Source organism: Abramis brama (assembly GCF_963993115.1).
Source record: "Abramis brama genome assembly, chromosome: 15".
Taxonomy (NCBI): Eukaryota; Metazoa; Chordata; class Actinopteri; order Cypriniformes; family Leuciscidae; genus Abramis; species Abramis brama.
Window position 1 is genome coordinate 34,039,118 of NC_139977.1, and position 25,404 is coordinate 34,064,521.

The 25,404-nt window shown below is 42.8% G+C and overlaps 1 protein-coding gene across 1 annotated transcript; it reads right to left on the reverse strand.

The window, feature by feature from the left end:
* Nucleotides 1-23,256: 23,256 nt before the first annotated feature.
* LOC311097576 (vitelline membrane outer layer protein 1-like) lies at nt 23,257-24,953 on the reverse strand. Its single transcript, XM_084137381.1, has 6 exons — nt 24,661-24,953; nt 24,346-24,449; nt 24,119-24,232; nt 23,675-23,856; nt 23,564-23,602; nt 23,257-23,394 (listed from the first exon to the last, which is right to left on the reverse strand). The coding sequence occupies exons 1-4, from the start codon at nt 24,862-24,864 to the stop codon at nt 23,676-23,678; spliced, it is 603 nt and encodes a 200-aa protein (XP_083993507.1). The 5' UTR covers nt 24,865-24,953; the 3' UTR covers nt 23,257-23,394; nt 23,564-23,602; nt 23,675.
* Nucleotides 24,954-25,404: the final 451 nt, after the last annotated feature.

The window sequence follows — 25,404 nt, forward strand, 5'->3', positions numbered from 1 at the left end:
CGGTCTAAATCCCTATACACTGCAAAACATCTACAACATCTATAGATGTGACTATGGCCATATAAGGTGTAGAACCCCAGAGGAGTAGGTGTAGTTTGATAAACCCTACAAATAATCCAATATATATAATATCATAACACATTTTTTATTGCATAACTTGAACACGTAAATGACGACATTTGAATAAGTCAAAAAAATATTTACAAAATAAAATTCTGTACACATTTTATTTGGTCACATGGACAAAGTTTTGTCTTTAATTTCTAGACTGTTCCACCATGTTGCATACCGCAGCTTTGTCAGCTGGTGCTGGGGCTACTTAGGTCGGAGTGTCCGTGTTGTCATTCCAAGCTACGTTGTAACCTGGATAAGCCAGGCGTTTCCAGATCCGGCTGGCAGGGACGTGCACAGACATTTTGAGGGGCAGGGGCTCAAGTGAAATAAAGGGCACTTCTCATAATTACGTATTTTTTTTCTTTTTTTAAACAAAAAAGTATATATATTAACGCAACTCTGACTTCCTTTTTAAAAAAATTAATTAAAAAAGTTAATTAATTTTATCTTCCTCAAACTCACGCAATTGTTTCATTTTCAAAAGATGTCTACAAAATAATCAGTTCACACAGAAACCATGGTCTCCTTAGTATTCACTAGGTTTATAGAGCAGCAAAGGAAACCATTCCACAATGTGCATGTTTTGAAAACATTTTCTATGCTACTAGTTTCAAGTATATATGAAGAGTTCAGATGCAAAAGCCTCTAAGTGCCATCTGATATTTTCTTCTAAAATGAGCAATTTTTTTCTTCAGTAATTTAACTTAAATGACAATTAATAGGTAATTTTCATTGCCAATAATGTGAAATAAGTGAACATAAACATACAAGCTTGATAAAAATGATCATTATAGAAGGAAATTTCAGATGGCACTTAGAGGCTTTTTCATCTGAACTCTTCATATTTAGAATAACCTAAATAACTGCATTAAGCAGAGGGGCGTGTTTTACTAATAATTTGTTTATTTTTGCACAAGGCACTACATCGTTTTAATTATTTTGGTGTTATCAGAATACATAACACTTTAAAATTAAACTTACCAAAATAATTGAGTAAAAATTCAATAAAAGCCAATGTCATGTATGTATTTGTGGTTGTATGGAATACTATTTTATAAAGGTTTAGAGGAAATACAAAAAGTTAAATTACTCATAAATAAAAAGTTAATTTATAAATATTGTTATTTTTAATGTTTAATGTTAACTTATTTCTACTCAGTTTTATTTATTAATGTACCAGATGCAGTTACTCAGATTTACTACATTTTTTAGAGTGTCCTCCATCTGTTTGCATCTGTAGATTTCTTTTAAATTCACCAATTTAGATTTCTAAATTTCAGGGGGAAAGACTCTTGATGTAAGTCATTACTGGGGACGTTCTTTATGCAAATTAGGCGTCAACTAGTTAAAATGCGCACATTTACATCTATGACAGGGCAATGCAGTTAAATAGGATAAACAAAATAACTAAAGCATATCACCTGGTGGTGATATATGCTTATTTTATTAACTTATTTTATTACATGGCTTGGTTGAATTCCAATGTAGGATGCGGTCTGTTATTTCTTGATAACAGACCGCTGTGCGGAGTATAACAGACCGTTGCCATGATAAACAGAGTGTTGCTATGGACTCACAGGATTCTAACCGTAGAGACGGAGAGTACCATTTTCTTTAGCGGAACTTCGGAAGCAATACAATCGGGTTTAACAATCGGGGGAGAGGGATATTTGACCTGATATTTAGATATACTATTCTTCAATAAATATATTTGTTTGACAGGGAAGCTGTGCGCAAACAGAAATATTATTTTCCAAAAATAAAAAAAGCACCCCAGAAAAAGGGCACTTTCTCTCCAGGAATAAAAAGGGCAGGTGCTCAAGCCCCCTTTGATGTCTATGTGTGCACGTGCCTGCCGGCTGGTCAGTATACTGGCTTTCGACCCCCTCTTGACTGAATCTGGAAACACGGCGGGCAATTGCTTCATCCTTTGATGGTCTGTCATACTCTGCACAAAGTGGCTTTGGTATGGGGATTGACTTCAGTTCATCAACAAATGGAGAGGGGTCCATGACAACTTTAAAGACGAGCTTCAATAGCTCATCAACATAATCTGTAAGAATTGGTTTTTTTTTTAATTACTTCTTACATATTTAAAATATATTACAATTTATTTTTTTACTTGTTGGTTGAAATACAAATAGAATATTATTTGCATTACTTATTACATATTATATTTTATAATTGGTTTGTTTACTTGTTGGTTGTAATAAAAATGTTTTATTACTTACTATATGTTGTTTTTAATGGGCGTGCTATGCATTGCCCTTTTTTTTTATTTCGGAAACACCATTCTGTACACCCCCTGTCCTGCCGATGTTGTGGCTTGTTCTCTGTTGGCGTTTTCGTTATGATGAAGCACAGCAAGATACAGTCTGCAATAGCAAAAAAAAGACAGTAGAGGCCAGCTCCTCTACAATATGTTTTTTTTTTAATTTTTTGGTAATAGTCATATTACCTGCACAACATTCCAATGAAAGGGAACACTACATTTTTAGGTGCAAAGCGTAGAATTCGGCTGTGGAAAGCCTCCAAGGAAGATGTCTGGAAACTGTGACTGAGCTTCTCCACATCTTTGAGCACCCTCTTGTTGCAAAGTATTTTTTTCAATTTTGTGGATAGCCAGTGACCCTGCATTATTAGAAAAGAGTGTCAGTAATACCCAAATAATAATAATAATGAAAAAGTACTTCCAATTTATTTCAGTAATAAATATTTTAGTAATGTAAAAAATAGTATTCATAAAATGTAACAGAGACAAACTTATTTTTAAGAATGACCTTGTTGAAACCATTTCTTTGGGTCATTTGATGCTGTGAGTGGATGTGCGCACTTGGGAAAGATAGGATTGTCATGTGTGTGCACATTCTGGAGGTGGTTGACCAGTGAAGTCCACTTAGCCACCTTCTCTGGTCCTGATGTCGAGGAAGTGGCGCACCAGTAAACATAATTTCTGATGCTACGCTGCCACTTCCTCAGCAATCCACAGTCCTTGTTTTTTGCCAGTTTGTCTACTTTCTTAGACAAACCTGATATACAGAAATCAAACGATAAGTTAAAAGAAAAACACATACAAATAATTTACCACATCAATAGTAAAATAACTAGATGGTTAGAAAGTCAAACACTAATCTTTCTCAAAGTGCCACACATCATAGAACTGGGTTATGTCACGCTCCCTGAGATACTTCTGGATCTGTGGATAACGGTCAGTGACAATGTAATCCACTTCTAAATCGTTTGACTCCAGTAGGTCCAGACATCTCTTTAGACCTTCCTTCTCCATGCGGTAGCTACCACCAACCTCATTGCTCTAGTAAGCATCATAACATACATTTTTAATACAAATTATTTCATTAACTTTAATAGTCAATCATGTACTCTATTGTAAAAAGGTTACACACCTGAACAAGCTGGAGGTCAACAATAGTAATGCTATGCATGTGCATAAGCGTATAGCTGCCATATTTGGCAGAATGTCCTTGTCAGATTTCGTACAAACGAAGCAGGCAAGATGGTAAGTTTGATATTTTAATAGCAGAATGGATCGGACACAGCATGAAAGGTGAGTAAACAGGAAGTAGATAATTGGATGAAGCTTAACTGAATGATAACAAAGTCTCTCTTTCTCTTGCAGATGCAGATGATGAAGATTCTCTGAAGATGGACTGAAGACAGGCTGAAGAAGATCAGGATCGACCGTAAGTATGCAGGTAGGTGAAGTAGAGAGTCTGTGTGTCATGAATAGACATGTATTGACGAGACCAGACAAAGAGTGAGTGACTGAGTGCTGAATATAAAGGTGAGCTGGTGATGGGATCCAGGTGATGGTGATTACTACTTAGAGGAGAGTGAGTGCAGGTGTGCACCAAGGAGGATTCTGGGGAGTGTAGTGCAGAGACAGATGAGGAAGACGGACGGTGGATGTGACATTACTCCCCCCTCCCACAAGGCGCAACCCGCACCAAAGACAGCAGAACACGGGAGGGGGGGTGGACATCCTGGAGTCCGTGATGGGGAGGTGGGCCGGGTGTAGATGGACGGACTCCAGGATGGTCCAGACGGCCATGGCGGAGCAGACTGGTCAGGGGGCCATGGCGGAGTAGGAGACCACCCCTCGACTGTTAACACGGTCTCACGGGCCTTGATGTGTTACGATTATGTGTTGAGGCTTTCAATTTATGCCTTCCTAGGAAGGCGGCCCCGAACTCAAGCGGCCTGCCTGTTGTTCGACCGTTGGGAGTATCGAGCCCGCGGAACCCCTGTCCAAAAGACACAGGGTCTCCCGCGGACGGTCGGTTAATCCCATCTCGTGGCTGCCCAGCCCGTGTGTTTAGTGGACGTTGTGTGTGTGTGTCCCGTCCCGTCCCGTTATTTTTCTGCCTGCACTTGAGACTGCCCAGTTCATGTGTTCAGGAGATGTGTGTTTTCCCCCCACTTTCACTTTTTTCCCTACCTTGTGAGGGAAAGTTTAGCACAGTGGGCACCACACTATGTTCCCTCTGTCAATAAAGGCTTCGGCCCCAGTGTTTGCCCAACACAAAACACACAAAGTTACGAATCAAATTAATTCGTTTTGGAGAGAAGACCTCTCTCCGCAGAGAAAACTTCTCACTGCAGAGAGAGGAAATCCCTCCGAACCCCTGCATGTCACCTCTAGTGTGCCCACTAGATGGCGCCTTTGCATCACAAATGAACCAGCTGGGCCCATACAGCCCTGCTCCGGCCCAAGTGGGGGCGCTCGCGAGTCACGAAGCGGCTTGGCAAGCTGTTTCAGCGCCCGAGTGGGTTTTGCGTACCTTAACCCAGGGTTACAGGCTGCAGTTTGCAATAAAACCTCCGCTTTTCAACGGCGTTCTCTCTTCTCACACAGAAGAAAATGCCTCACACATTCTGAAAGAGGAAATTTTCTCCCTCCTAACAAGGGAGCGATTCAGATGGTGCCACCCAATCTGAAAAACCATGGTTTTTATTCCTGGTATTTTCATGTTCCAAAAGGCGTGGCGCCTAGGACGAACCTAAATGCACTGGGGCTCCCGCCGCGTGTAATTGCCACTACTCAGAATGCCAGGGCCGTTTCCACGCGATCCCTATATGGCTGTAAGTGTTCGAAGAGTGGTGTGATGGGTGTGGTCTCACATCTTATCAGTGCTCGGTGCCTGATATTTTGTGTTTCCTGCAAGACCTCATGGAAAGAGGCAGGTCTTTTTCCACCATTAAGGTCTACCTGGCTGCGAGGACAGCACCCTCTAACCCACAGTTTTATGAAGGGTGCACGCCGCTACTTGCCGGTCATCAGGAGATCTGTTCCAGAGTGGGACCTCTCCATGGTGCTGGAAGCGCAGTCTCTGTATCCTTTTGAGCCTCTGGGGAGTATTTCCCTTAAGCTGCTGTCCCTCAAGACAGCTTTGCTCTCGGCCTTGGCATCTGCTAAACGGGTCAGTGAGCTACATGCACTCTCGGTTCACCCCTCGTGCGCCAAATTCTCCCTAAGTGGAGATAAGGTTTCCCTTAAGCCTAACCCGGCCTTCATGCCGAAATGCTTCCCTGCGTTCACCTCAGAGGTTTTGGAGCTATTCGCTTTTCACCCTCCACATTTTGCCTCCCCGGAGGATCAGGGGCTGAATTCTCTGTGTCCCGTCCGTGCTCTGCAAGCATATATGACCAGGACCAGTGCTTTCCGCAAGAGCAACCAGCTCTTTGTTTCAAGGGCTCCCCCGCACAAGGGGAGTCCCATTTCAAAGCAATGCCTCTCACATTGGCTTGTGGACGCTATACTATGGCTTATGAAGCAAAGGGAGTGCAGCCCCCAGGGGGCATCAGAGCTCATTCCACAAGGAGCTTAGCCGCCTCTTGGGCTTTGTTCAGGGGTGTGCCACTGCAGGACATCTGCTCCGCGGCCAGCTGGGCCTCTCCTCATACCTTTGAGCATTACTACCGGTTGGATGTCACCAGAACCTCGGTGGCACACTCAGCCCTAGGGGTAGGGTCCTCTTAGCCCTTTCCCACAGCCCCGTTGGGTTAACCAACGAGGAGTGAATGGCTGGCTGGCCATGTTCATTCCTGTCACCAAGCATTCGCATTCCTTCTTGGGTTTAGCTATGTGCATTGGTGGTGCGGGGGCCATTATCATGTATGTGTCTCATGCATGTTTCATGCCCTGCTTGTCCACAGCAGTTTAGCGTCACCCTTGCAGGGTCATGTTTGTGGGACGTGTCAGGCACCGCCTCTCTGAGGTGACCGTCCTTCTCTGGTCTTCAGAACCTCACTGTGAGTGAATTGGGCAATCAGGGAGCTGTCCATGTCTCTCCCATAGGTGGATCTCGAAACGAGATGATGAAAGAGAACAATAGGTTACTGTCGTAACCCCGGTTCTCTGAAACATCGAGTGGAGAGATCCACCAGCTTTGCCCCGCTTGCCGCACGAGAAGTGAATATACTTACTGAGGGGGAGGAGCGCCTGACAGCTATATGCCTTAGGTAAGGGGGTGTGGCCTTACCTGGCATTGGCTGCGCGCTTCTGTCTGTTAGCCAGACTTGGTGCAATTGGATGCTTCTGCAGAGGTCAGGTACAGGATGCCCTTCCCATAGGTGGACCTCTCCACTCGATGTTTCAGAGAACCGGGGTTACGACAGTAACCTATTGTTTTCCCTAATTCCCTGGTGTCTGCGGCTGCGTGCGCAATGAGTGGGCACGGCCAATTTGATAATTTTTTGTCTTGACGTCACAACGAAAAGGAAAATGACTCATTTGAAAAACGATTCATTAAATTGACTCAGAGTCGACTCCTACTTTTGAGAGACAATAACTTTTTTTACGGTGAACTTTCATATATAAAACTTTGCAGGATGTTTTTGTTCACTTAGATCTAAGTTACACACTACATGAAAGGTAATTTTCAAAATTCCATAATAGGTGCCCTTTAAACTAAATGAAAATGAGTGACAGATGCTGCTTTAGCAACTACCTAAAATAAAATAAGTGTTTGAATTATTTAAATTCCCAATTGTTTTATGATTTCAGTTGTGGTTTGAGTTACCATACGGGTGTCCTTTAGTCCACAGCGGATACTTCAGGTCAGGAATGCTGGTCATCCCAGAAAAGTCCATCTCACTTTTCTGGAATATAAATATTTAGAATAGAAAAAACTAAAATAACACTGTGATGAAATACAATGTTGTCACATCTGTGATGATTGAGCTTATGTTGCATATAAATTATTCATTAACATATGAATTAGCTTGTGATGTGATGAAATGCTTCTCCTTCACCATCTCTGTTCCTGGGATGAGGTTTTGCGAGTGGTTTGGGCAGCTCCAGCGTCCCGGCTGACGTCCCAGAGTTCCGCAGACTCCTGTGGAAGTCACAGATGCACTTTTATGATGGATAGATGCACTTTTATGATGGATAGATGCTCTTTTATGATGGATAGATGCGTTTTATTGCCATTCACTGCCATTATAAAGCTTGGAAGAGCCAGGACATTTTTTTATACAAATCTGATTGTATTCATTTGAAAAAAGAAAGTCATATACACATAGGATGGCTTAAGGGTGAGTAAATCATTGGGTTATTTTCATTTTTTGGTGAACTATCCCTTTAAGCTTGGTGATGAAAGATAATATATGTAAACTAAAATGATATATTTTAAGTATTTTAAATACAAATTACAGTCTCTTAAAGTATTTAATTACAAATTCCATTTATGGGGCGGCAGTGGCTCAGTGGTTCATGTAGGTTGTCTACAAACCGAAAGGTTGGTGGTTCAATCTCCAGTTCCACCTGACCAAGTGTTGAGGTGTCCGTGAGCAAGACACCTAACCCCAGCTGCTCCTGACGAGCTGGATGGCGCCTTGCATGGCTGACACTGCCGTCGGTGTATGAATGAGTGAGTGAATGGGTTAATGTGAGGCTATATGTAAAGTGCTTTTGTGGCTATAGGTCTGTGAAAGCGCTATATAAATGCAGTCCATTTACCATTAATTTATTGTTAAGGAAAATACAAATGACAAAATACTCAAAAGTAATTAAATATGTATTTCAAATACATGTAATTAAAATACTGCCCATCTCTGCCGATGACGAGCGGGAGTAACGTTTGCACTGGACTTTTTTTTTAATATTCAACTGGGTTTTATATTCAAACAGCGTTGAAAACCTGTATGTTCACCATGGTCCATTTATGTGCATAATAAAAAATATACACTATCCAATATATATATATATATATATATATATATATATATATATATACACAGACATGGGCAGTATTTCAATTAAATGTATTTTAAATACGTATTTAATTACTTTAGTGTATTTTGTAATTTGTATTTGTGTGGAAAAAATAAAATGTAGTTTGTAACAAAATATTTTGAGGGAGTGTATTTATCCATCCATCCATCCATCCATCCATCTTCTTCCGCTTATCCGAGGCCGGGTCGCGGGGGCAGCAGTCTAAGCAGAGATCCCCAGACTTCCCTCTCCCTAGACACTTCCTCCAGCTCTTCTGGGGGGACACCGAGGCGTTCCCAGGCCAGCTGGGAGACATAGTCTCTCCAGCATGTCCTAGGTCTTCCCCGGGGTCTCCTCCCAGTGGGACGCGCCCGGAACACCTTCCCGGGACAGATGCATCCGGAACAGATGCCCGAGCCACCTCAGCTGACCCCTCTCGATGTGGAGGAGCAGCGGCTCTACTCTGAGCTCCTCCCGAGTGACCGAGCTTCTCACCCTATCTCTAAGGGATCGCCCAGCCACCCTGCGGAGAAAGTTCAAACCCAAAGCTCATAACCATAGGTGAGAGTAGGAACGTAGATTGACCGGTAATTCGAGAGCTTCGCCTTGCGGCTCAGCTCTTTCTTTACCACGACAGACCGGTACATCGACCGCATTACTGCAGAAGCTGTACCGATCCGTCTGTCAATCTCCCGTTCCATCCTTCCCTCACTCGTGAACAAAACCCCAAGATACTTGAACTCCTCCACTTGAGGCAGGAACTCTCCACCAACCTGAAGTGGGCAAGCCACCCTTTTCCAACTGAGGACCATGGCCTCGGATTTGGAGGTGCATCCCAGCTGCTTCACACTTGGCTGCAAACCGTCCCAGTGCATGCTGAAGGTCCTCGCTTGATGAGGCCAACACGACAACATCATCCGCAAAGAGCAGAGACGAAATCGTGTTGTCACCAAACCTGACACCCTCCGGCCCCTGGCTGCACCTAGAAATTTTGTCCATAAAAATCATGAACAGAACCGGCGACAAAGGGCAGCCCTGCCGGAGTCCAACACGCACCGGGAACAAGTCTGACTTACTGCTGGCAATACGAACCAAGCTCCTGCTTCGGTCGTACAGGGACCGGATAGCCCTTAGCAAAGGGCCCCGGACCCCATACTCCTGGAGCACCCTCCACAGGCCGCCGCGAGGGACACAGTCGAATGCCTTCTCCAAATCCACAAAGCACATGTGGACTGGTTGGGCAAACTCCCATGAACCCTCCAGCAACCTGTAGAGGGTACAGAGCTGGTCCAGTGTTCCACGGCCTGGACGAAAACCACACTGTTCCTCCTGAATCCGAGGTTCTACTATCGGCCGGATTCTCCTCTCCAGTACTCTGGCATAGACTTTCCCAGGGAGGCTGAGAAGTGTGATCCCCCTGTAGTTGGAACACACCCTCCGGTCCCCCTTTTTAAAAATAGGGACCACCACCCCGGTCTGCCATCCCAGAGGCACTGTCCCCGACTGCCACGCGATGCTGCAGAGGCGTGTCAGCCAAGACAGCCCCACAACATCCAGAGACTTGAGGTACTCAGGGCGGATCTCATCCACCCCCGGTGCCTTGCCACCGAGGAGTTTCTTGACTACCTCGGTGACTTCAGCTTGGGTGATGGACGAGTCCACCTCTGAGCCCTCAGCCTCTGCTTCCTCAATGGAAGACGTGACAGCGGGATTGAGGAGATCCTCAAAGTATTCCTTCCACCGTCCAACGACATCCCCAGTTGAGGTCAACAGCTCCCCACCTCTACTGTAAACAGCGTTGGTAGGGCACTGCTTCCCTCTCCTGAGGCACCGGACGGTTTGCCAGAATCTCTTCGAGGCCAACCGATAGTCCTTCTCCATGGCCTCACCGAACTCCTCCCAGGCCCGAGTTTTTGCCTCCACAACCACCCGGGCTGCAGTCCGCTTGGCCTGCCGGTACCTGTCAGCTGCCTCAGGAGTCCCACAAGCCAACCAGGCCCGATAGGACTCCTTCTTCAGCTTGACGGCATCCCTTACTTCCGGTATCCACCACCGGGTTTGGGGATTGCCGCCTCGACAGGCACCGGAGACCTTACGGCCACAGCTCCGAGCGGCCGCTTCGACAATGGAGGTGGAGAACATGGTCCACTCGGACTCAATATCTCCAGCCTCCCTCGGGATCCGGTCGAAGCTCCGCCGGAGGTGGGAGTTGAAGATCTCTCTGACAGGAGACTCGGCCAAACGTTCCCAGCAGACCCTTACAGTACGCTTGGGTCTGCCAAGTCTGTCCAGCTTCCTCCCCGGCCATCGGATCCAACTCACCACCAGGTGGTGATCAGTTGACAGCTCCGCCCCTCTCTTCACCCGAGTGTCCAAGACATACGGCCGGAGGTCAGATGAAACGACCACAAAGTCCATCATCGACCTACGGCCTAGGGTGTCCTGGTGCCACGTGTACTGATGGACACCCTTATGCTTGAACATGGTGTTCATTATGGACAAGCTGTAACTAGCACAGAAGTCCAATAACTGAACACCGCTCGGGTTCAGATCAGGGGGGCCGTTCCTCCCAATCACGCCCCTCCAGGTGTCACTGTCATTGCCCACGTGGGCATTGAAGTCCCCCAGTAAAACGACGGAGTCCCCAGTCGGAGCACTTTCCAGCACCCCTCCCAGAGACTCCAAGAAGGCCGGCTACTCTGCACTGCCGTTTGGCCCGTAGGCACAAACGACAGTGAGAGACTTATCCCCAACCCGAAGGGTAAACTCCAACACATGGCAGCTGAGCTGGGGGGCTATAAGCAAACCCACACCAGCCCACCGCCTCTCACCATGGGCAACTCCAGAGTGGTGAAGAGTCCATCCTCTCTCGAGGAGTGTGGTTCCAGAGCCCAAGCTGTGCGTAGAGGTGATCCCGACTATCGCTAGTCGGGACCTCTCAACCTCACGCACAATCTCGGGCTCCTTCCCCGCCAGCGAGGTGACGTTCCACGTCCCTAGAGCTAGTTTCCGTGTCCAGGGATCGGGCTGTCGAGGCCCCCGCCTTCGACTGCCGCCCAATTCTCTAAGCACCGGCCCCTTACGGTCCCTCCTGTAGGTGGTGGGCCCACGGGAAGGCGGCCCCACGTCACTCCTTCGGGTTGAGCCCGGCCGGACCCCGTGGGGGGAGGCCCGGCCACCAGGCACTCGCATACGAGCCCCAACCCCAGGGGAGTGTATTTAGAGTATTTCAAATACTTAAATACTTAAGAAAAATCACCATATGCTTATCACCATAGTAAATGATTTTGCCATAATTTTGGTCTGATGTTGGCAATGGCAATGTCCAGGTTAGATGCACGAAAATCATGTGACACCCTGTAGACTGGGCTCCCTCCAAGAAGCGAATGTGTAGGAGCCTAAATGCAGTTAACTAATAAATCATTTTAATTTATGCGTTAAATAGTAATTTACATGATTCATTTATGTTGAGGAAATTGAAGGGAATATTTACAGTATTTACAGGTTGATACAGTTAATATTTACAGTAATGCAAGGAGTTAATTTTGTAATTATCTAAAATGTGTATGGATAATTTAGAGTGCATTTATATTACATTGGTGATATTTTGGGAATAGAGGATTGTTATCGCACTTACCTAAATCGCATGTACCTTTAATTGCTTGGAATACTCTCGCGAGAATTGTAAAAGTTTCTGAGTGAACAGTCAGGCAAGCAGAGAGTGGAGCCACATAGTTTTTTTACCTTTTTTCTCCCTTTTTTGTCGTTAATTAATCATTTTTATTTTATGTAATATTCCTGTGTTGATGTTTTTGATGCTAACTGAGTAAACGGATACGTTTTTTTTTTCACGAGTGGTTCTGTGGATTTATTGATGTGGAAATCACGAAGGGAATGGACAAAGTGTCAAGCTAGGGCTTCATTCAGTGGAAACCTACATTTTAGTCAAAAAACTAGCTCTGCACGGATTATTGGACTTTGGAACGGCCTGACTCGAGACAAAGGACGGAAGGAGGAAACTTTCACGGTGAATCTGTAAGTCGTGGCTTTCCTTGCTCTGCTGTGGATCGTTAATTGAATCACGAGGAGTGTGGTTGGTGTGCGCACCGCCGTAAGAGAGAAATAAATAAATAAAAGGACGCCGTTCGGCTGAACGACAAAGTGGAACGCATTGTGTGTGTGTTAAGTTTACCCTACGGTTTTGACATTTGCATTGACTAAGTGTGGAAACATTCGTTTGTTATGGATGAACAAGACAGTGAAAAACGGACAGTAAAAATGACTGAGAAGGCTGTGGAAGAACATAAGTCTAGACAACTCCATGCACGCAGGTATAAGTTATCCCAGCTAACGAGCATGATAAAGCATATTGAACAATTAATGGAAGATGATGCAAACGCCGACATTGTTAAAAATAAATTGCCTGTGGATTTCAGTGGTTTGCAGCAAGAATTTTCCGACTTAAATTCTGGTTTGAGAAGATTTATGTCTGAAGAAGAATTCCTGGATAATCAAAAGAATTGGTTTGATCTTAAAAATAAGTCAATAAATGATTTCTTCTGGAAATGTGAGGAATGGATGAAAGATGTCATGAAACGCTCTGAGCAGGCTGAAGAGTGTGATAAACACGTAATGCCAACAGATAGTAGATCTACATCATCAAAAACCACCACGAAACGCTCAAGCAGACCCGGATCACGATGTGGAAGTGTGTCATCATCATCTTCAGTCAGAATAAAGGCAGAAATGGAGCGTGCTTCTTTAAAGGCATAGGCTGCAGCTTTAAGAGAGAAGCTAGCCATAGAAAAAGAAGAAGCAGATTGGCATGCAGAAAAAAGATGCAGGGAAGCTCAGCAAAAAAGAATAGAGGCTGTGGATAGTGGATAAAAATCCTTTATCAGATCTATTGAACACGGAGTTGAAGATCGCACTGGTGACAGTCGTGATCGCTTACAGTTTTTGTTGCAGTACACAAGTGGACAACCACATGAGTTGGTAAAAAGCTGCATTCACATGGAACCCTCAGCAGGTTATGCTAAAGCGAAAGAAATGCTGAAGGAGTTTTACGGTGATGACTACAAGATTGCAGAAGCTTACATAAAGGAGGCTTTGGATTGGCAGACAATCAAGTCAGAAGATGGCGCTGCACTGCAGTCTTTCGCATTGTTCCTCACAGGCTGCTGCAACACAATGACTGATATAAGCTATATGGAAGACTTGGACAACACAGCTAACATAAAGGCACTAGTTAACAAGCTGCCATACAAACTCAAAGAAGCTTGGAGAAAGTCTGCGTGCGACCTACAAGAAAAAACAAAAAAAAGGGTGAAGTTCAAGGATTTTGTCGAATTTGTCAACAAGCAAGTTAGATATTTACTACACCCACTCTATGGGAACATACAGGAAACCACCTCCAGGGCAAAACAACCAGTACAACAGAAAACACACCTAAATCCCGGTAGCGGTATATAACACATTGACAGGATTAACCACCAATCGTATCTCTGTAGCCAAGCTAGAACAGCTCTGGCAACTGCAGTTCAAGCAGGACTTTCCTGATGCTGGACAAAACGAAGACATTGAAATGTCCAAAGATGATCACCAGTTTATTGACATGGTGTCTCAGTCCTCAAAACTCGTGGATGGTCATTACAGTGTTTGCCTGCCGGTGAAGAACAAGTCATTGAGCATGCCAGACAACAGATCAGTCGCAGAGCAACGTGCGTTGAACCTACGGAAAAGATTCTCCAGAGATGTCAAGTTTCATGCAGAATATGTTGCATTTATGGATGACCTCCTCAAGAAAGGCTACGCAGTGAAGCTGGATAGCGTTGAATGTCAGCCAACTGAGGGACAAACATGGTATCTGCCTCATCACGGAGTTAGACATCCAGTTAAGCAAAAACTGCGTGTAGTTTTTGATTGTGGAGCGAGCTTTCAAGGAACATCACTGAACCAACAGCTCCTACAGGGACCTGACCTAACAAGCTCACTAGTGGGGGTCCTTTTAAGGTTCCGATAAGAGACCGTGGCGGTCATGGCTGATGTGGAGGCTATGTTCCACCAGGTCAGAGTCAGCGATGAAGACACGGATTTCTTCAGGTTTCTTTGGTGGCCCGAGGGGAACTGCGAGCAGGCACTTGTTGAATACAAGATGTTGGTCCACATCTTTGGTGCGACGTCTTCGCCAAGTGTTGCAACTTTTGCACTTCAGAAATGTGCTACAGATTTTGAGGATGAATTTGGTCAAGAAGCTGCCAAAACAGTGAAGAAGAATTTTTATGTAGACGATTGTCTTAAGTCAGTTACAGATGAAGACACCGCAATTACCCTTTGCGCTGACTTGAGGAGCATGTTGGCAAAAGGTGGATTTCGACTAACGAAATGGTCGAGTAACAGTCGAAGGTTGCTCAACTCCATTCCTGAAGAGGAAAGGGCCAAGGGTTTTCAGGATTTGGACTTGGATGAAGATAACTTGCCAATGGAGAGAGCATTGGGAATTCATTGGTGTGCCGAAACGGATCAGTTCAAGTTCAAAATCAACCTCAAGGTTCGACCACACACTAGGAGAGGCCTGCTTTCTCTCGTCTGTTCCATTTTTGATCCGATGGGTTTTCTTGCTCCAGTAGTACTGCCTGCAAAAAGAATCTTGCAAGACTTATGCCGGCAGAAGTATAGCTGGGATGAAGACCTGCCTGATAACGTCATTAAGAGTTGGAAAAGGTGGATGTCTGGATTGCAACAGCTTGAGACCTTTGGAGTTGACAGATGTGTTAAGTCAAAGCAGTTTGGTGCGCCAGTCTTTGCACAGTTACATCATTTTGCTGATGCTAGTCAAGACGCATACGGAACAACAAGTTACCTACTGCTACGCACTGCAAGCGGTGAAGCTCAATCCACCCTGATTATGGCAAAGGCAAGGATTGCGCCCTTAAAGTCTCCAACCATACCAAGAATGGAATTGACTGCAGCCACAGTTGCCGTTAAGATGGACAAGCTTCTGAAGAAAGAGCTTGAACTGGAACTTAACGAATCAATTTTTTTGACAGATAGCACGGCTGTGCTGAAGTATTTGAACAGCGAAGGCACAAGATTCAAGACTTTTGTTGCCAATAGGATCACAACAATCCTGGAGCACTCTCAGACTTCACAGTGGAGATACGTTAATACCAATCTGAATCCTGGTGATCATGTCTCGAGAGGACAGACTGTTGAAGCATTCTTGAATAGTGAAAACTGGCTTTCAGGACCAAGTTTTCTGCTCTGTGCACAAGACCAGTGGCCCAAAAATCCAGATCCTGGAATGCTGGACATTGACGACTCAGAGGTTAAAAAGGTAGTTCAAGCGCATGTTATTCAGACGCAAGAGCCCAAAGATGCTATGGAACAGTTGATGACCTATTACTCATCCTGGACAAAACTAAAACGCGCTGTGGCCTGGTTTCTGAAATTTAAAGATTTGCTTAAGGAACTGAAAGCAATGAGAAAGGAACCAAACTCACACAGAGAAAACAGAATTAATCAGTTCAAGAAAGCTTTCAAAGGAACACACCTAACCTGTGAAGGTTTGACTGAAGCAGAACGAGAAATCGTGAAATACTTTCAAAAACAAAGCTTCAAAGAAGACTTGACTATGCTAAAGGAACATCAAAGGGTAAAGAAGAGTAGTTCACTCTACAAGCTGAACCCTGTACTTCAAAACGGAGTCATTAGAGTTGGTGGAAGGATGAGCCGTGCAGCAATGCCAGAGGATTCCAAGCAGCAAGCCATCTTGTCAAAAGATTCACACATCACAATGCTTGTGCTGAAGCACATTCACGATGTTACAGCTCATGCCGGGAGAAATCATATGTTGGCACAACTGCGTCAAAGATTCTGGGTTCCCGGTGCAAACGGCGCTATTAGAAAGTTCTTGTCCAAGTGCATCAGCTGTAAGAAACTACACGGAACTGCCGGTAAGCAACTCATGGCTGATCTACCAAGATGCAGGGTTCTGCCTGACAGTCCTCCATTCACAAGAGTCGGTGTTGACTACTTTGGTCCATTTCTGGTGAAAAGAGGAAGAGGGCAAATAAAGAGATACGGTGTCATCTTTACATGTCTTGCCATACGAGCCGTACATCTAGAAGTAGCATCTTCACTTGACACTGATGCATGCCTCAATGCAATTAGAAGATTTATTGCAAGAAGAGGACAAGTCAAAGAGATGTACTCTGATAATGGAACCAACTTCAGGTCGGCTGACATTGAGTTAAAAAAATCAATAAAAGAATGGAACACCAGCAAGATAGCAAAGAACTTGCAGGAGAAGGGAGTTCAGTGGCACTTTAATCCGCCAGCAGGTTCTCACCACGGAGGAAGCTGGGAGCGGCTGATCCGCTCGGTGAGAAAAATTCTGAACATCTCAGTGAAGGAACAACTTTTGGATGAAGAAGGTCTCCATACCTTACTGTGTGAAGCTGAGGCCATCATAAACAGCAGACCAATCACCCAGGCATCTTCAGATCTCAATGATTTAGAGGCCTTAACGCCCAACCACCTGTTGTTACTCAAGGTCAAGCCTGAGTTACCCCCTGGAGTGTTCAGCAAGGATGACCAGTACGCTAACCGCAGATGGAGGCAAGTCCAGTACCTCGCGGATGTCTTCTGGAAGCGCTGGTGTAAAGAATATCTTATGCAGCTCCAGGAACGTCAACGATGGTCCACTCCTGGAAGAAACTTCAGTGTTGGTGATGTAGTCCTGATTGTAGATGATACATCGCCCAGAAATTCATGGCCACTTGGAAGAATTGTGGAGATTTTTCCTGACAAGAAAGGCTTCGTTCGTCAAGTGAAAGTCAAGACTAAGAGCAGCGAGCAGCGAGCTTTGTCGTCCGATAACAAAGCTATGTCTTCTTCAAGGATCCGAGGACAATTTATAGCCTAAACTGTTTCAAAGGAAAGACCCTATTTCGTACAGGGCGAAGACCAAGAAGATTTCTTTAGATAGTTTGTTAGTTAGCATGTAGGCTCCTTTAATTTAAGTTTTGAGTAATTGTTTCAAGGACATTGATAACAATTAGGGGCCGGTAATGTAGGAGCCTAAATGCAGTTAACTAATAAATAATTTTAATTTATGCGTTAAATAGTAATTTACATGATTCATTTATGTTGAGGAAATTGAAGGGAATATTTAAAGTATTTACAGGTTGATACAGTTAATATTTACAGTAATGCAAGGAGTTAATTTTGTAATTATCTAAAATGTGTATGGATAATTTAGAGTGCATTTATATTACATTGGTGATATTTTGGGAATAGAGGATTGTTATCGCACTTACCTAAATCGCATGTACCTTTAATTGCTTGGAATACTCTCGCGAGAATTGTAAAAGTTTCTGAGTGAACAGTCAGGCAAGCAGAGAGTGGAGCCACATAGTTTTTTTACCTTTTTTCTCCCTTTTTTGTCGTTAATTAATCATTTTTATTTTATGTAATATTCCTGTGTTGATGTTTTTGATGCTAACTGAGTAAACGGATACGTTTTTTTTTTTCACGAGTGGTTCTGTGGATTTATTGATGTGGAAATGACGAAGGGAATGGACAAAGTGTCAAGCTAGGGCTTCATTCAGTGGAAACCTACAGAATGAGTTTTAAACACAGGAGAAGAAGTGGCGCTGCTCCTCTTAAAAACGGCATTAAGGTAAAGTGTTTTGTGAAACATATACAGTCTACACACACATATATAGCAAAGCAGAGTTAGAGACCCTTCACTTCCTGGAGGACCCCAGAAAGGACCTGGCTTCACTGGACTCGTATCCACTAATCAAGCTGCTCTTCGTGAGATTCAGCACCCCTCTGCCATCATCAGCACCAGTTGAGTGTCTCTTTTCTTTTGCAGGCATGGTCTACCGCCCTCATAGAAGGGGATTAACTCCAGAATTATTGGAGAAGTTGGTTGTACTTAAAGGGTCACGACACCTCCCTCTTTCAGCTCAAGTCTAGCTCACAATCTTTTTGAAAAATGCAACTTAATTGGGCGTGGTGGCTGTGAGAAGAAGGGAGGGGAGTGGGTGTAGTGTGGCACGGCAGGGGAGAGGGGGGACTGTCATCACCAGTGGCCCATGCATGCATATCGACTGTCACTAAAAATCAGTGGTAAAACGTGAGGAAATGCTAGATTTTTTTATAGCTGGCAAAGTTATAGTCTAATGAAATACACTGACACCTTATAATTGTATTTAAAACATATAAATGCACATGTATATGTATAATTATGTCATTATAAAATATATATTTGTTTATATACACACTATAAATGCATATATTTGAAAATAAATAAAAAAATCGCTTAAAAAAAAAACCGTTCAGTAGCCTACATATCCTAGATCTACACACCCCCTAAACCCACATAATAAAGATGTACAGTGACATAGAAATTTGCACAAATTAAGCATACGTTCCATACAATTGAGGTATTATCGAAATATCTAAATTTTAATAACGAGTGATTTAACAGAAGGCAAGTAAAACGGTCAGGGTTACATTTTAGACACACACACACACACACACACACCTCTGAAGCGATAGAAAAGTCCTCGGGACCGCATCACTCGCAAGACGAAACCTGCATTGGTGTACAAGGCCGAAGTCCACCATTCTCCCGTTGAATGGTTGCTACACACACACATAGTTTAGAAGTGTCCGTGGTTGATGGCCAACCAGCCGCCCGCAGTCAGAGTCCATCCTGGGCAGCATCGCGGGGAAAGATGCACTGGAACTTTTGCACCACGAAAACAAACGCGCGTCCCATCATTACCTCTCTCATCTACAGTATTTATATCGTTTTTACCTCTTACACAACCACTCTTTTACAGAGATCACTTCCGGCACTTTCCGGCGCTTTCGCAGACTAAGCGCGCGCGCGCCCTCAGATCACTTGGACGTGGTTGTGTAAGAGGTAAAAACGATATAAATACTGTTCGTTTTCTCACACAAACCACTCGTTTCGTGTCTTAGGCCATCAATGTGTACTTACTATGGGGAATTGTTTAATTTGGACTTCTCTGTGCATGCTCTTTGAGATAGTGACCATAGACCTGCATTATATGACTGACAGACAAGAACGGTTTGACCTAAAAATATCAAAATTTAAACTACTGCGGAAACAAGACACTTACATCTTGGATGCCCTTGAGGTAAGCTAAAACATACCAAAATTTAATTTCAAAGTGAACTATCCCTTTAAAAACAACTAGCCTAAACGACAATGGTTTAGTTTTCTCTTTTGTAGCATAGTTATTGCTACTATTTCTGTCATTGACCTTTCAATAAAGTTCCTCATTAAAGCTGTTAGTGCACATAACATAAATATAGATTTATGGCTGTTTCCCCTCCCTTAGCCAGTGGTGAGGAAATGTCTCTCTACGCTTATTCAAGCCTTAAGGCATGAGTAACGGTGATAATATGGCTACGTAGCCTACATCAAACACGTTTTGCTATTAAGGGCAGCCTACCACACCATTGATGTGAAGTCAAGTCAAGTCAAGTCATCTTCATTTATATAGCGCTTTTAACAATGTAGATTGTTTCAAAGCAGCTTTACAGAGATAAACGTATAATTTAAGGTAACAGAGATTGTTTTGGCTTTATAGCGGTTCTTTAATAAAGTTATTTTCCAGCTAAAGTTAGTTTTGATTGATTTGCTTCCGTCGCAACGATCATTTGTTATTAAATATGGGGCCGCTAAGACGACACCATTCTCTCTACACAGATTTTAAACGCAAACCTGTGAGAAACGCTGATGGCCTTCACATGCGCATTAAGAATTGGTTCTATAGTTATGTGCGTTTGAATATATGTGCGCAGGTTTGGAATTCCCTACAAACCAAGCCTAAACAAAGTACTGGCGTTTCCTTATAATTTTTGATACAGAATTTTATTTTATTTTATCAATTCGGGGTAGGTACGCAAATTGAGTTTCCCGACAACGCTTTATCTATAGAGTGGTAAAGGGATCCTCCATAGGGAGAGACTAGTTGGCACTTCAGCACTGCGTTGGATCGGGTCCAGGCGAAGGTTCTTCATCAGATCTGGATACGGCCTGGATCCGGCAGGCTGCGGGAAAACCTTGGGATAAACAAAGACACTAAAATTAGCGTAGATGCCATTCTTCTTATGATGTAACGAGTACATCAGGATTTATGGGAAGTGTTCCCGGTTCCAGCTGACCTAATCTATGCAGCCTAACATTGAATTATAGAAGTCTATAATGTATTATGTGAATGCTAGGTCAAAGAGATGTGTCTTTAATCTAGCTTTGAACTGACAGAGTGTGTCTGCTTCCCGGACAATGGTAGGAAGACTGTTCCAAAGTTTTGGTGCTAAATAAGAGAAAGATCTACCGCCAGCAGTCGATTTAGATATTCTAGGTATTATTAACTGGCCGGAATTTTGAGATCGCAATAGACGTGAAGGACTATAATGCGTTAAGAGCTCGCTCAAGCACTGCGGAGCTAAACCATATTGTGCTTTGTAAGTGATCAGCAATATTTTAAAATTTATGCGATGTTTAATAGGGAGCCAATGCAGTGTTGACAGAACCGGGCTAATATGGTCATACTTCTTGGTTCTGGTAAGAACTCGAGCTGCTGCGTTTTGAACTAGCTGTAGTTTGTTTATTAAGCGTGCAGGGCAACCACCCAGTAGAGCATTACAATAATCTAGCCTTGAGGTCATGAACGCATGAACTAATTGTTTCGCATTTGTCAATGAGAGCATATGGCGTAATTTAGATATATTTTTAAGATGGAAAAATGTGGTTTTACAGATACTAGACACGTGACTTTCAAATGAAAGATTGGTATCAAAGAGCACACCCAGGTTCCTAACCAACGACGAAGACTTAACAGAGCAGCCATCAAGTGTTAGACAGTATTCTAGGTTATTACGTGAGGACGTTTTTTGTCCAATAATTAGAATCTCTGTTTTTTCAGAATTAAGTAGTAGGAAATTACAAGTCATCCAATTTTTTATATCAGCTATGCATTCCGTTAATTTTGTGAATTGGTAAGTATCGTATTGGTAAGTATCATATTTGTGTTATTGACCTTTCAGTAATAATAAAAAAAGACAAGATTATTGTGGGAGTATTTTTGTATTTTAAAAATACTAATTACTTGTATTTTATTTAAATACATTTTTTCATATCAGTATTTTGTATTTTATTTTGTTACATTTCATGAGTCAGTATTTGTAGTTTGTAACAAAATAGTTTTTGATGTATTTGTTCCCACCTCTGTATATATATATATATATATATATATATATATATAGACTTGACATAGGCCTATATATATATAGGCCTATGTCAAGTCATCTTCATTTATATAGCGCTTTTAACAATGTAGACTGTCTCAAAGCAGCTTTACAGTGATAATAGGAAATTAAAGTAACAGAGATTGTTTTGGGTTTATAGCAGCTCTAGAATAAAGTTATTTTCCAGCTAAAGTTCATTCCCGTTGCAACAATCATTAGTTATTAACCTAGGGGCTGCTAACACGACACCGCTTTACCGAAAATCCTTAAGTTCTCTCTACGCAAACTTTAAAAACGCAAACCTGTGAGAACGCAGATGGCGTGCACATGCATATAAGAGTTCAGTCTATGTGTGTTTGAATATATGTGCGCAGGCATGTAGTCCTTCCCTAGAAAACCAACCCTCACAAACTACTTGTCTAGCCTTAAGATTTATAATACAGAATTTTTATCGCTTCTGCGTAGCCACGCGAACTGGAGTTATCCCGACAACGTGTTATCTGTACAGAGGTGAAGGGAAGAGAAGGAGGCCTTCACAGGGAAGAGACTAGTGGACACTTCAGGACTGCGTTGTCGTCGCATACAGGCGCTAGTCCTTTCTCAGGTCTGGATACGGCCTGGATCCGGTATACTGCGATAAAACCTTTAAACAGAGACTAATATTAGCGTAGATGCCATTCTTCTAATGATGTACCAAGTACATCAGGAATTATGGCAAGTGTTCCCGCTTTCAGCTGATCTAAACTATGCAGCCTAACATTGATTAATATAAGTCTATGTGTTAAGTGTATGCTAGTTCAAAGAGATGTGTTTTTAGTCTAGCCTGGAACTGACAGAGTGTGTCTGCTTCCTGGACAATGTTAGGAAGACTGTTCTAAAGTTTTGGTGCTAAATAGGAAAAGGATCTACAGCCAGCAGTCGAATTTTGATATTCTAGGTATTAACTGGCCCAAATTTTGAGATTGCAATAGACGTGAAGGACTATAATGCGTTAAGAGCTCGCTCAAGCACTGCGGAGCTAAACCATTTAGTGCTTTTAAGTACTCAGCAATATTTAAAAATTTATACAATGCTTAATAGGGAGCCAATGCAGTGTTGACAGAACCGGGCTAATATGGTCATACTTCCTGGTTCTGGTAAGAACTCGAGCTGCTGCGTTTTGAACTAGCTGTAGTTTATCAAGCGTGCAGGGTAACCACCCAGTAGAGCATTACAATAATCTAGCCTTGAGGTCATGAACGCATGAACTAATTGTTCCACATTTTTCAATGAGAGCATATGACGTAATTTAGATTTAAGATAGAAAATGCAGTTTTACAGATAACATTCACGTGACTTTCAAATGAAAGATTGGTATCAAAGAGCACACCCAGGTTCCTAACAGATGACGAAGACTTGACAGAGCAGCAATCAAGTGTTAGAAAGCATTCTAGATTACGTGAGGAAGTTTGTCTAATAATTTAAATCTGTTTTTTTTTTCAGAATTTAGGAAATATTACACTTTAATATAGTGTTCCTGTAGTAGAGTATGTTGGTTATTCCCAGGGAATTCATGAACAGATAAAACAATTACTTTGAATGCAATATAAGTCACTTTAGGCCATCTGCCACATGCACTAATGTAATGAACGATCTGATGTAAAGTGTTGTGCAAAACAATGTGAAACCACAAGGTTCTGTTTAGAAAGTCTTTATTGCTAATATTTGACAACCATTTCAGAAGTTCACGAGTCTTCAGAAGAATCACTAACCTACAAGAATGAATAAAATAATTTCAACTCATATAACAGGAGTGATGTAAATGTCATGATCATTCTGTTAGGCTTTATTTTTTGATAACGACTATGCATTATCCCTTTAAAAAGCTGCTGTATGACATGGTTCATGTTAGTTTATCATAGTATGATGATCAAGAATTACCATCCATTTGATCTTGCTCTTGTGGTCATCCTCCTAAACCTGTAAGAAATCTGATTAAGTTGATCTGCAGTCAGTATTAGTAAGATCTGAGTTTGATTGCGATCACATCACCTTAATCACAGCAGAACATGTGCACGTCATTGAGAGCGGTGTCGTCTCCAGCTCCCTGTGGCGGTTCTATCAATGTCTGTATGCCACAGATTCCTTTTCCTTCACACGTTGGACTCCAGTTGCCCCAGTTGCCCCAGGTTGTGCTCTTACCCTCCAGCTCAGCACCTCCACTGCATTTGAACCTGAGAAAAAAAAATAAAAAATAAAAAATAAATAATATATTATATTATATTATATATATAGTCAGTCACATGATCACCAGCTGCTGACAGCCTAATCACTGCAAACTTGAACAGCAGCACGAATGCAAGTGTGATATTAACTGAACTATTAATGGGGGAAAACTGAGTCCTTAAATAACAAAATAAAACCAGGATGGGTAAAAGATGGTGTAAGAGGTCTACACTGGGTAAGACGTTATAACTTATTGCAGCACACACTGACTTGATGTTGTTTGCAGCCGTATCATCTCCAGCTCCTTGGGAAGATTCAACTCTCAGCTGGAAAGCTGTAAAGTATCCAGAAGGACACCATTGGGTAAGTCCCCACTTACCCCATCTGAAGAAAACAAAGAGGTTACCTGATCAAATCAATTATTTAAGAAAATCCTCAATTTATTTATCTAGCTTAAATACTTAATGCAAGAATTGCTAATAATTTGAGTCCATTACTCTCCTACGGCCGAACTTCGGATAGACTTTTTGGACCGAGACTGATCGACACAGTGAAGACGAATCCCATTGAGTGCAGTATCATCACCCCCTGGTCTTTCCACCTTAAAACAACGTCAAGACAATCTTCCATTTGAAAGTAAACTCTAACCCAACTCATAGTAACATTTATCTTCATGCTCTTTAGTATTACACAGACACTAAGATCTTAAGCAGGGTTAGTTCCATGGAATTAAATGACAAACAGCAACTCCACAGTTTTCAATCTTTGAAGCGCTCATCCACCCCTATATCAGCAAAATAGAGTAAACTTACCTGCAGAGTAAACCCTGTGGCGTATGTTCCATCTGGACACATGTCCACAGGCCCCCACGTTCCCCAATTCATTCCATTCGTCACCTTCAGCTCAGATCTGTAAGATCGGTTGATACTCCGCTCAGAACGGCTTTCTGCAGACGTAACGCTCACATGCCCAATAATGGCCAGCAGTGAAAACATCATGGAAAAGAAGTAATGCATTGTTACAGCACTGGCCTGAATACTGATAGTTAGATTAATTTTTAGATAGATAATCTGCAGAGAATAATATATCAGAGACAGTAGAATACCATCACATTCTCAAGTCTGAAGAAGCCACATATTTATACACAAGATTAAGCAGAATCATCAACCATGATGTCCATTCCATCCAATCATAGTACTCAAAGATCAACCCCTACCATATTTGGCATATTAAGAAATTATGTTTTATTAACAAAGTTTGGGATGAGCACGTTCAGATAATTAAACCTAATTAAACACATGTGGAGCACATTCAGTTAATTAACCCAATCAATGAGTTAAGAGGTATATATATATACAGTATACAGCAGATGATCACACTTTGAGTCAAATGAGTCGTCAACTCTGGGCTTGTTTCTTTTCCTCAGCTCTGGGCTACTAGGCATCGGGGGTTTAATGACGTATCATTATCCAAAGTGGCAATCAACTCATCAGTTTTTACACACCTGCTGTTTCCCACTGAAGTTAGGGTCTAAACTTCACCTTTTCATGCCGTTG

Excerpts from the sequence above, each read along its gene's own strand:
- LOC311097576 (XM_084137381.1), bottom strand. The coding sequence starts at position 24,864 with ATGCATTACTTCTTTTCCATGATGTTTTCACTGCTGGCCATTATTGGG. Across the intron at positions 24,450-24,660 it reads CCACAGGGTTTACTCTGCAG|GTGGAAAGACCAGGGGGTGA; the intron begins GTAAGTTTACTC and ends CGTTGTTTTAAG. Across the intron at positions 24,233-24,345 it reads CGAAGTTCGGCCGTAGGAGA|ATGGGGTAAGTGGGGACTTA; the intron begins GTAATGGACTCA and ends TGTTTTCTTCAG.